Source organism: Protopterus annectens, chromosome 6.part0 (assembly GCF_019279795.1).
Source record: "Protopterus annectens isolate FY-2018-M chromosome 6.part0, PAN1.0, whole genome shotgun sequence".
Taxonomy (NCBI): Eukaryota; Metazoa; Chordata; order Ceratodontiformes; family Protopteridae; genus Protopterus; species Protopterus annectens.
The window spans coordinates 472,340,570-472,353,287 of NC_056737.1; the positions used below are offsets into that span (position 1 = coordinate 472,340,570).

General features: G+C 41.8%; 1 protein-coding gene across 1 annotated transcript in view; it reads right to left on the reverse strand.

Moving 5' to 3' along the window:
• INO80 (INO80 complex ATPase subunit) overlaps positions 1 to 12,718 on the reverse strand; it is a 2,478,170-nt gene that overhangs the window by 813,876 nt on the left and 1,651,576 nt on the right. The window contains exons 22-23 of the mRNA XM_044074204.1: positions 6,571 to 6,738; positions 3,832 to 3,965 (exon numbers count right to left, since the gene is read on the reverse strand). Of these exons, the coding sequence (XP_043930139.1) occupies positions 3,832 to 3,965; positions 6,571 to 6,738 (302 nt within the window). The remainder of the gene's footprint in view (positions 1 to 3,831; positions 3,966 to 6,570; positions 6,739 to 12,718) is intronic.

Genomic DNA, 12,718 nt, shown 5'->3' on the forward strand with positions numbered 1-12,718 from the left:
TCTGGGCTCCCCCATTTCTCTGTTATCATGCTGAAGACCTGTGGATTTAGTTTCCACTCGTGAGGATCCATAAGGTTTCTGCTTAAATCGTCTGCCAGAGTGTTTTGTTTTCCTGGCAGAAATTGAGCTTGAAGATGTATTTGGTAAGTCAAAGCTGTGTCCCACAGTGCCATGGCTAATCTGCAAAGGGGGTATGAGTGTGTGCCCCCTTGCTTCTTTATATACCACATGACTGTGGTGTTGTCCATCTTTATCAGTAGTTGTCCTGGATGAAGTAAGTCCTTGAAGGCTGTTAGGGTATTTTGAACAGCTAGCATCTCTTTCTGGTTGATATGTAGATGCATTTGATTTGGTGCCCATATGCCCTGAATGTATCTGCTTGCCATGTGGGCCCCCCAGGCATAATCTGATGCGTCTGTTGTTAAGGTTTGGCTGGCAGGGGGTAGAGTGAAGGGCCATCCCATGTTTTGGTGACAGGCCCTTGCCCACCATAGAAACTCCTGTTGTAGGCAGGGAATGAGAGGAATCATTGTTTCCAGACTGTGTGAATGTTGACTCCATAAACTTTTTAGGTACCAGTGAAGTTTCCTCATATGCAGTCTTGCATATGGAATTAGTAGGATGCAGGATGCCATGAAGCCCAGAGCCTGCAGAATTTGTCTTGCAAAAGACCGGGATTTTGTTGCCATCAGTTTGAAGTAAGTAGTCAGTTGCCTTAGTTTGTCTGGCGTGAGGTAATCCATCTGGGCAGCTGTATTCAAGCTTGCACCCATGAATGTTATCTTTTGAGAGGGTACCAGCTGTGATTTCTTTTTGTTTATTGTGTACCCTAGGCATGTTAGAAGCCTTTTCACAAACGCCAGGTGTCGTAGAAGAGTATCCTTGTTCTCTGCTTGAATGAGACAGTCGTCCAAGTAAGGATATATTTGAATACTTCTTTGTCTGCAAAATGCAATTACTGGTTCCAGGCAATTTGTAAAGACCCTCGGCACAGTAGATAAGCCAAAGGGCAGTGCAGAGAATTGGTAATGCATTAAGCCAGCCTTGAATCTGAGGTATCTTCTGCATGACTGTCTTATTGGGACATGCAGGTATGCCTCTTTTAGGTCTAAAGTCACCAGCCACACATTCTTGCCCAGCATGGGCAGAAGCTGTTGCAAAGTGAACATTTTGAATTTTGGAATGTCCAGGTATGTGTTCAAAATCGATAAATCCAGTATTGGCCGCCAGGCCTTGTCCTTTCTGGGTACCAAGAACAGTCTTGAGTAAAAACCTTGTCCTTTTTCCTGTTCTGGTACTGTCTGAAAGGCCCCCATATCCATGAGGGACGTAACCTGTTTCTGTGCCTCTGCCCATTGGTTTTTTGGCAGATATGGCCAACCATTTGTCATTGGCAGTGTGTGGAAATGGAATCTGTATCCCTGTGATACGATGTTTAGTACCCAATTGTCCTGGGTTATTAACTGCCAATTTTGAGCAAAAAGTGCTAATTTTCCCCCTATGGATGCTGCCAAAAGATAAGTGCTTGGTGTAGGCAAAGGGAAGTCATTGGGATTGCTTTCTGTAGGTTTGCGCTTTATCTCCTCCAGATTAGGAGGTGGATGCGCCCCACTGCTTTGACCTGTATGAGTCTTGAGCCTGGTACCTAGAACCCTTAGGGCGTCTGGATTTGCCCCTTTGAGCTCTGTCTGACACAGGAAAGGACCAATTTTTTGTAGGCCAGTGTCTACTGAATCTAGGTGGCTGCACTTATAAGAAATCTTTAACAGTTTGCATAGACTTAGCTTTGTCTTCCATTTTCTTTAAAACCTCTTCTGCCTTAATACCAAACAGAGAATAATGCTGTAAAGGTGCATCTAGCAATTTAGCTTTAACATGATCACGCAAATTTTGTTCCTTTAACCAGGCATGCCTCCTAATCACAGATCCAGTAACTGCGGCCCTGCAGGAGGCTTCTTAAGAATCAAAACCACATTGCAAAGTATGCTTTCCAACTTGTTCAGCTGCATGCAATAATTTCTGCAATTCCTTATTTTCTGCACATTCTGCAATCAACATCATCTTCTGTTTCAGCAATCCCATAACATGTTGTTGGTACTTAAGCATATGAAATTGACAGTTTAAGGCCCTGATTACCAAGGTTGCAGATGTATAAACCTTTTTTCCCCATCTGTCCAGTGCCCTTGAATCTCTGTCGGAGGGGGTAAGGTTTTTTGCTGTTGAGGCCTTAACTCCCTTTGGACCCTGTGAAATAGTTTCAGGATCAGCAGCAGGGTTTCTAAATAGAAATTTATGAGAGTCAGGGACCCTGTAATATCTGTCAGGCTTACTGGGAGCTGGAGGTAAGGAGTCAGGGGTCAGGCTTGACTCCGAAAACACATCATCCACAATGTCTAAAACAGGGGGAATGGCTAAAGGTTTGTGCTGAGGGAGAAGGAGGAAATCCCTGAGCCTCTTTTTTGATTCTGAGAAGTCTTGACTCTTCCAGTGAAAATGCTCTCTCAAAGTATGCAAGGTTTCTCCAAATGAATAATCCTCAGGAGGAGATGCAGATGGAACAGACTCCTCAGCATCAGAATCCTCATAGGGAGGTAAAGATAATTCCTGATCAGAAGAGGAATGAGAAGAAATAGAAACCTGATCTGAAGATTCATAGTCAGTGTCTTGCCTAGGCCTCTTATCTGGAGGGGGATGGGTACCCCTGATCAAGGTAATAAGGTCTTCAGCCATTTTGATCATTTGTTTTTTAGGCATAAAGGCCTGTGCATGTGGCTCAGGCATCGTTTTTTTTTAGTTTTAGAAGATGTGTTTGCCTTTGGTTTTGCAGCTTTCGTCGGTTTGATATATACATGTTGAGGTCTGAATACACCTTCAGAAGCTGGTGCCTGGTCAGCGGCTCCGGACCCATCCGAGGGAGATACATCCGTCGGTCCCATACCTTGAGTATCTTGCGGCATTTTGGACTCTACATGGGTGTCAGTAGAGGCCTGCGATTCGAAGATAGCGGGTATCAGGGGCTGCAAAAGCGCCTCACTGAGTACCGGCGAACCGGCGACTGGCTTAGGAGAAGCTTCGTCATCGGTTTTGGATCTCAACTGCCTTTCTCTGTCCTTTTCTTTGCATTTTTTTATGTACTCCGGTAGTCGGATTGCTATCTGATGACATTAGTGGGTAGTTAAATCTGTTTCCAAAATACTTAGATGCAAAAATATACCGACGCATACTAGTGCGTTGTTTAAATCCAGCACAAAACCGACAGCCAGGCATGTTGTGATCAGGGCCTAGACAAGGAATATAGTATAAATGGAAATCCTTATGAGGTATTTGCTTCCCACAAGTAATACAATTATTAACTTTTTCTGACATCGGTAAAAAGCAAGAAAAAAGTTTCCCCAATGGGGTACTTAGCTTTAGTGAAGACTTCGGTTCTGAAACTCAAACTCGAATATTTCAGTAGTTGGCCGACCGGCACTTGCGAAATGCTTCTGCTTCGGGCAACGCACGGCAAGAAAGACTAAAGAAAATGGCGTCGGCTGCATGTTTTATACCCCTGGCGACCTGACATCATGGAAGAGAAGACAGCAACCGACGCAGGATCCAAGACTTTGGAATTCAGGCCGACTGAGGGCAACCTGCCAGCAGATTACCCAAATGTAATGACTGCAACAGTGAAACACGAAGAACATCAAAAAGCTACAGCAACAATAAGATAACACCATCAACAGAAATGTTGACATCAAAATCATAATTCAAACAGGAGCCTTCAGGCTTGCTATGTAATTCAGATCCAGTTATATCAGACTAACCAAAAACAGATTAGTCTCAACTTACCGATTACGACTATGGTTGAAGATGTTGATCCGCCCTTGTCGAAAGAGGAACTTTGTAATGAAATATGGCTTTAAAGAGATGTGAAATGGGGACCACGTCTCACGACGCTCGAACAGCTCAGGGTGATTGCATACCTAGTGGAAATGAAAAAAAATATTTAAATCAATCTATTTCTTTGAAAGGGGTGTCACTAAAGGGCTTATATGATACTCTTCTTCTATGACTACTCAGTTTTTCTCTATATGGCTCTAAATGCAATGACTGCAAGTGTTTTGTTTAGTTCTAAATTCATTAATCAGAACAGAAGCTGCTCAATGGTGAACAGTAAATATGCCTCAATACTATAATATCATCTGTTATATTCACTTATTCAGTGTAAATCTACAGTTTTTTATCTCAACCTTGTGTTCCCCAAAATATGGAAAACTGAAAAAGTACTCACATGCAGACAAAATGTAATCCAGAGAATGTGTCTGCATATTATAGAAACATATAACAAATAACCCAAATTATGAAGTTACGAAAATATGGGCTGTTTTTTTTTTTTTATTTTTTTTACTCTCTAGTGTTGTTCACCATATTATTTATCATATGGACTATTATAATTCAATATATGGACTTTTTTTTAACCAGCAGCAGAATGTACCCCGGGAACAAAGTGACTGGTGATGGTAACATAACTACTACCTCACAGAAACTAGTATATAAAATGGATAGCACTTCACATCATCTAAGTTTTTAAAATGTTTTTATGTAAAATTAATGATCTTCATGAAGTAAAACTGATATGATACTAACAAGCTAACTATATGCGATTTAGTTTGGTAGGCTGTAGGTGGCAAGAACACCATGAATAAAAGGGACAAACAGGATGTGAATACCTTACTTACCTACATCACATTTCCTTAAGGTCTTTTGCAAAAATTGCGCTGACAGATGTCCAAGCATTATTCTAACATTACAAAAGGGGTGGAGGTGGATAATTAGTTAAAGACTAGAAAGGACTACTCTACCATATCCCAGGTCTGTTACTGGTTCAGGCATCAATCATACACTTAGTAAAAGTGTGAACAAATGTTCAAGTTACATTGCTGCAGATTATCTCAAACAGAAACATTTATAAAAAGGGAAAAAGTAGTTGTATTTGTGTGTGGACCTTGAATTTTTTTTGTCAATAACTGCTTTTAGTGTGACCTAAAAAAACTAGCATTTCATCAAAGTATCAAAGTTTGTTCTAGTTGGAGGAATGCCCTGCATGCATTGGAAAGAGAAAAAAAATGAATGAATTGCCATACTGATGTTCCACCCAAATAATTGTTAGTGAACTTCTTCAGTATGCTATAGTTTCTACCCTTCACTTCTTGTTACGGGATTAAAACTGGCATTTATAGGGTTTGAGTATGGATAAAATTTGTAACAACTTTAGTAGTAGTGACAGACTGAGTGGAATAGTGATGCACTACCACTACCGTGAATTGTAACTGTTGTACAAAAGCTTACTGTAGATGCCTTGGCATCACTTACCTATGTTGATGTGAAATGTTGCCATACAAAACTTTGTACTTGGTTGTTGTGACCTCAGTGTAGGGGATATTAAGTCTACAAACTCTGTACAAGGGTCCCTGTGCAATCTTTCACATGGATTGCCTTCTCTTAAGAGAATTGTACAGACAGACTTGTTCTATGGAGACAGCTAGTTTGAGTAACATTTAAATAATCACTTCTAAATACATCTGAGTCGTCATTTATAAAACATATACTATTCTACTCTACTGTAAAACAAGCCTTGATATGCCAAAGGAGATACAGTAGGATCCTTTTAGTAATTCACAGAGTAGAGTTGAGTGCACTCTGAAATTGGGAAGAAAACAACTTTAAGCATCCTTCTGACATAAGAAAGATGCTTAACGTTTAAGCATCTTTCAGCACTATTATCCACTAGACTCCTTTTTACAGCTTTAAAAGCTATAATGCACTTTGTGCTGTCATACAAAAAAGTGTGAAAGAGTAAAATATCTAACAGCTTTCAAAGCTGTTCTTTCATCAGAGGGGCACTTTGGTTCTGCCCACTGTCAGTCTGTCAGTGCTGTTACAGCTTTCAAAAATATAAAACACTTTGAGCTCCAACCACTTTTTTTCTCTTTTTCAAGTTAATACTTTATGGAAAGCTAAAGCTCCATCTATTACACCAAATTACCATAATTATTTGTTAATATATTCTCAAAAAGGATTTAAGAAATCTACCTCTCAAGTTTCACTTAAGGTGAATTTACAGAACCCATCTTTCAGGCCAATGATCAAATTAGCTATCAGGAATTTGATCATAATCGTCTATACTGTACACCTTCTTCTATCCTACAACACATTTGTACTCATGCAGCTTGAAGTACAGTCACATGAGGATGCTGATGCAATCATCTTTATCAGTAAGTAATCATTAAGCACATTTACTTTGACTCATTCCTTATAGGTGCTTCATGTGCAAGACACCAGGCTCTTCTTAAAATTACATACTCAGATAATCTCTTTTACTATTAATTCTGCAAATTATTTTACTTACACTTCAACAAAACTGCTTCAGTTCTTGATAAGAGAAGCAGATCTGCCATCAAGTTAATCCACCAGAATTTAAATAATTGGGAAGAAGACTATTGTAATGATGCAAACAAAATGGATCCAGCACGATTCCACAAAGGAATGTTACAGACAGAACAAAATAAGGAATAGAAAAATACTTACTTTCCTGAATTGCATAACAAGGTTCATGAGGCTGCTGGTGGTGTTCTGAGCTTGCTGGGTGGTCCCCATGGATGACTGAAGTAGATCCTCAATGGAGATTTTGTTTTTCAATGCCTGATAAAGCAACTTCTGCCTGCTAGTCAGCTGGCAGTACATCAGGATCTCAATCTGAAAGGATGACACCATAATGTAAAAATCAAAAAGAAACAATGAACACTATCCCATATTTAGCTGACAGGGTCTATATTAGACAATTGAACTTTCAAAACTTTGACTGTCATATGGGTCAACACCATATGATCGAACTTTTAAAAGTTTGAAAATCTAATAAAAAAGTAAACTACAAAAATAACCTGCCTGAACATTTTAAGCAGGGGGGCAAGCCCCCTTGCACCCCCCCACATCCCCCCGCTCTTTAAATATACCAACTCAGAGATTGCACTACAGTGCAGAAAAGGGAAATCTTCCCATTCTGTGCTGTACGGAGATCTCCATTAAAATGTTTGAACTTTCAAAAATTTGATCATATGGTGTCGACCATATGACAGTCGAACTTTTGAAAGTTCGATCATCTAATATAGACCCTAGCTGATAATATTGTAACACCTTTGCTCTCACATATCTTCAACATACCTTTTTTATTACTAAAACATTTACATTGGATCCTTTCCCCACCCAGAAGATTCACCTCTCATTCATATACACAGCAAGCCAGGTAGTTTGGCTCGTCTAAGAAGCTGTTTCAGCCATGACCTAGACCTAATGTCACAATGAACAGATACAGTGTTACATGAAGGCTACAGTCAGAGAATGTTACATATAAGATGCATGCATAACATCAGGAATCTGAGCCTCAAGAAAAATTTTTGTTTGTCAATACCTGATAAAACAGCTTCTATCAGCTAGTCATCTGGTCAAACATCAGGATCTCAGTCTGGTAGGATAAAGTCACAATACAAGAAGCAAAAGGGAACAGTAAACCATATCTAATATTTACCCAATAACATTCATTAGTTTTGATCATCCGTTTTCTTATGTTTTCATTCATTACCCACCCTACTCAGAAGCTTCATCTTTCCTTCATATATGTATTTTTGTTAACTGGTAAGCTGGCTGTTCCAGGGACCTTTTTCATAGGACGATACTAGGCTATTGGCCCGGAGGCTCTTATAAGCCTAGCCAAGAATTTCACCCATGTTTCCACAAAGTCAGCACCTATTTTCCATGTCCAGCAGTGACACAGGTGGGATCACAGAGGTATATTTTCTGTTTCAAATCCAGTCGTCCAGGTTCCTCTTAAAGAGGGCTAGTGAGGTACTCTGCTTGACATGGAGAGGAAGTCTATTCCACAGATGGGGGAGTCGTTGGGACGCAAATATATCCTATCAACAAGTTCTATTAATGTCACATACCAGGTTGAGACTTTGCATGCGGGTTAAAGGAGGGGAGTGGAGTTTGATTTACGGATATGCAGCAACTCCATCAAGGCTGAGTCTGAGACGGTCTTGTATGCCAGACACAGGTCACTTCTGAGAAGTCTGCAAAGGTGTTTGAGACTCTGTATTTTCCTGGTCAGGAACCTCTGTGGTCTCTCCAACTGCTGCATGTGCTTGGCAAGGTACATGCTGAAGGGGCCACTGTAGTTGATAATGGATCTGATAAGTGAGGAGAACAGGGATGTTATGACCTCTTTGTTCCTGGATGAAATACCCTTACTTATGCGGTGGGCCATATAGAAAGCCTTCCGGACAACGGAGGCAACATGGTGCCCAAGTCCCTCACGACTGATTGCGTGCTTAGTATGTTGTTATTAATGTAACAAAAGTGTGGAAACCATTTTCCCCAAAGGGGATAATGATGCATTTCCTGACATTCAGTTTGAGGCCATGCTTCTGCCACCAGTCATTAGTTTGGTTAAGGCCCTCTTGGAGGATGTTCACATCACTGGGGGAATTTATGACATTGCCCAGCTTGCAGTCATCTGCAAACATTGTCAGCAACAGACCACTGGTTTTGGCTTGTAACTCAGAAAAGTATATCCCAAACAGTAGAGGCCCCAAGACCGATCCTTGGGGTACACCACTTGTTACGGGTTTACTACTAGAGGTGGCATCCCCTATTTTGACTGAGTGGGTTCTATCAGTGAGACAGTTAGTTACCCATCTGGTAACATATGGGTTGATGACTAGCTGGAAGAGTTTATCTATTATGCCCAAGCGGGGAATAGTGTTGAAGGCTTTGGCTAGGTCAAGGATTGGTGATGTGAATGGTCTTGCCTTCATCCATGGCTTTGGTGACTGTTTCAAAGAAGGTGACAAAGTTTAACAGGCATGATCTCCCTTTGACAAAACTAAACTGTGTGGAATCAAGTGTTTGGAGGTTGCCAAAGTCCTTGTTTATAAGGTCCATGATAATCCGCTCCATGGCCTTGCAGATCAGGCTAGTTAGGTTGATGGGCCTATAATTGCCTGGGTGGGTGGATGCTCCACCTTTTTTGCAGAGGGATGACAGTGGCTGCCCTCCATTCTGCTGGAACGAAGCCGGTGCACAGGCTTTGGCTGAATAGGGTGCCTAGTGGTGCTGAGAGCGCTTGCCTGAGTTCATGTAGGACACAGCCAGGGATGCTGTCGGGTCCCATGGAGGCTGTATTTTTTTGCCTTTAAGAGGGCATTAATAACCTACTCACTGGTGATGAGGGGAGGGGGCAGGTGCTGGGGATATCCTGGTTTACTGATGGGGGAGGGAGAAGTTTTCAGTGAACTTGTCTGCCAGCAGGTTGACTATATCTATGGCATTTGTGTATGTGGTATTCTTGACCACCAGTTCAGAGCAGATTTCGGAGTTACCTTTGAGACTGCGGACGTATACAAAGAAGGCCTTGTGATTGTCCTTAGTGGATGTGGCCAATTTGGACTCTAAGTTAGCCTTAGAGAATTTCACCAGTGACCTTATTTGCTTGTTCAGGCAAAGAGATTGCTTCCAACTTGGCACCTGCTCCTTCTTGGTCCTGGACAGCAATTTTTCCTTTTATTTTAGAGTCTGTTTATTGCTGCTGTCCACCAGATAGGTTTAATCTTCCTTGAGGAAGATGATTTGGTCCTGTCAGGTATTGCTGAGCACATGCAGTTATATAGGTGCTCATATAGTTTTTTGGTGTAGGCTTGGACATTAGTGCTTGTTCCAACTGAAGGGATGGTGGCTGTGAAGCTGCTTATACCTGCTCTCAGGAGGTTGTAGCCAGCTTTGGAAAATTTTTTTGTTCGACCCTGGTGGTGGTGGTGGTGGTGGTGGTGGGGGGGGGGGCAGGGAAGATAGTGACTTAGAAAGTAATTGCTTTATGGTCAGAACTTACCAAGGAGGATGACACTGTAAGGGTGCTACAGTAATTACTCACATTGGTTAGTAACAGGTCCAGGATATTTTCACCTCTTGTGAGGATGTCGACCAGCTGATCTAATGCACTGGCACTAACCATCTTTTTTAGTAACAACCTGTACAAACGTCATTGGGAAGACAAAGACAGAGCTACACAAGATTTTCCACCAAAGAAAATAGAAATACAAAACAGTTTATTTACTTAGCACTCTTCTCATGAAATTTATGATCAGAAAATGTTACAAATACAATGCAATGCATACAATACCACCAGGAAGCTACTAAACCAATCAATCAAAATGTTGGAAAGAAAAAAAAGCTGTTTCTCAAAAATGACATTCCAACTATAATTTCTGATCTTTTTCGGATGGCCTTCACCATTCCTTCCACAATTTATGGATGTCAAAGGTAACATAACCTCACAGGTATAAACTTTAGGAAGGAGAGTCTGCAGCAGACACAAGGAGCTGCTCCCAGAGTGTTAACTTACCCAGTACTGGTTCCAAAATGCTTCAAAAGTCCTTCCCTCCCCCTCCCAAACACTTGCACAGTTTTCATAAAACAAACATGATGAGTTGGTAACGCAGCTCCATAGTATCAAGAAAAGCTAGAAGGGAGAGAGAGAGACAACAGGCAAGAGAGGGCTGGAATTTATTGGAAAAAACTGGCAAAGGAACCAAGTTATTGGGAGCAAATAAAGTTCAGTTTTGTACCTACCATAAATGTAGATGTTCGAGTGCTAATACAGCTGCAGTAATCACAGATGGGTTTTCAGCCATCAGGCAGTCCCTCAGTCGGCCGAATTCCAAAGTCTTGGTCCGGCGTCGGTTGTCGTCGCTTACTCCTCTGACGTCAGTAAGGCCAGAGTATATAAGACACAACCGACGCCATGTTCTTCAGTCTTTCTTGCCCCAGATGTCAGGTGCCCCCAAAAGGAAGGCAATACATAAATAAAGCTTATCTACATATGCAAGCAATGCAATGTAATGCATTGATGCACAGATGGGTAGAGTCCCAAAGCTATGCATAGAGTGGTAGGTACTATGAGGAACTGGGTTGAGCCAGAATGCCCTGCAAAACAGCAGTGGCAAAGCCTGCTCTTGTTCTGGAATATAAGGGCAGGTGGTAGTGTTTTGTGAAGGTATGTACAGAACTCCAAGTGTCTGCCTCCAAAATATCTTTAGTAGGAACACCTCTGAGGAAGGCTGTAGAGGTGGCTGTGGCCCTGGTGGAGTGAGATCTGATACCAGTAGGGACAGATTTCCCATGATAGGAATAACAAAACCGTATGCAGTGGCCAATCCACTTGGAAATGGTCTGTTTTGTAACTGGTTTCCCTTGAGCCCCTACGGCATAGGACACAAAAAGTTGTTCTGATTTCCTGAAAGACTTTGTTCCGTCCAAATAATAACGTAGCTGCCTATGGATGTCTAAAGGGTGTAGCAGCCTTTCCCCTTTGTTTTGAGGGTTAGGATAAAAGGTAGGTAGGTGTATGGCTTGATTTAAGGCTACCCTGGATACCACTTTTGGCATAAAAGATGGGTTGGTACGAAGGGAAACCCTGTCCTGATGGAAGATGAGGAAGGGCTGCACCGCCATGAGGGCCTGTAGTTCAGAAACCCTACGAGCTGAAGTGATGGCCAGAAGGAAAGCTGTTTTCCAGGACAAATATTGCAAATCTGTTGAGGCAGCAGGTTCAAAAGTAGGCAATGTTAATTTTTCTAGTATGTAATTAAGGTCCCAGGATGGTATTGGTTGCTTCCTTGGAGGTCTTATATTCTTAGCCCCTCTGAGGAACTGTCGTAAGAGTGGGTGAGAGAATAAAGGAGGATCCGTGTTGAATTCTGCAGAAATGGCTGAGGCATGTATTTTTATGGAAGAAAATGAAAGTCCACTGTTCAGCAGTTCAGCTAGGTACTGTAAAACCTGAGGCAAGTTCAATTTTCTAGGGTCCTGGCCTCTTTTCTCATTCCAACAGCAAAACCACTTCCATTTTGCGGAGTAAGCTTTTCTAGTAGATGGTCTTCTGGCCTCCAAAATGACATCCTGCACCTCCTTGGAGAGTAGGGTCTGTTGTGGTGTTAAGGAATTTTCCATGCAGCGAGGTTGAGTGTTTTCAGCTGACTGTGAAGAGTTTTGTAGCTGTTCTGAGTCAGCAGAAGAGGTATTAGAGGCAGGGACCAGGGAGGAATATGTGTTAAGCTCCTCAGGAGTGGATACCAGTGTTGCCTTGGCCAATCTGGAGCAATCAGTATCATCCTCGGTTTGTCTGTTCTTGCTTTCAAAAGCACCTTGGGTAGAAGAGGCAGAGGTGGGAATGCATAAACTGTCTATGCTGTCCAACTGAATGAAAGAGCGTCCACTTTCCAGGCCTTTGGATGGAAGGTCCTTGAACAAAACTTTTTCAATTGATGGTTCCTGTGGGAGGCAAAAAGATCTATGTCTGGCCTCCCCCACGCTTGGATTATCTCTGTAAACACCTGAGGATGTAACTTCCATTCGTGTGGATCTGTCATATTTCTGCTTAGAGTGTCTGCCAGTGTGTTTTCCAGTCCTGGCAAGTACTGTGCTTGAAGTTCGATTTGTCTTTCCAGAACCAAGTTCCAAAGAGTCATGGCTAGTCTGCACAAGGGGTATGAATGTGTTCCTCCTTGTTTGTTTATGTACCACATTACTGTGGTGTTGTCTGTTCTTATCAGTAATTGTCCTGGATGCAGGAAGTCCTTGAAAGCTGTAATTGCATTTATTACTGCTAGCATTTCTTTTTGATTGA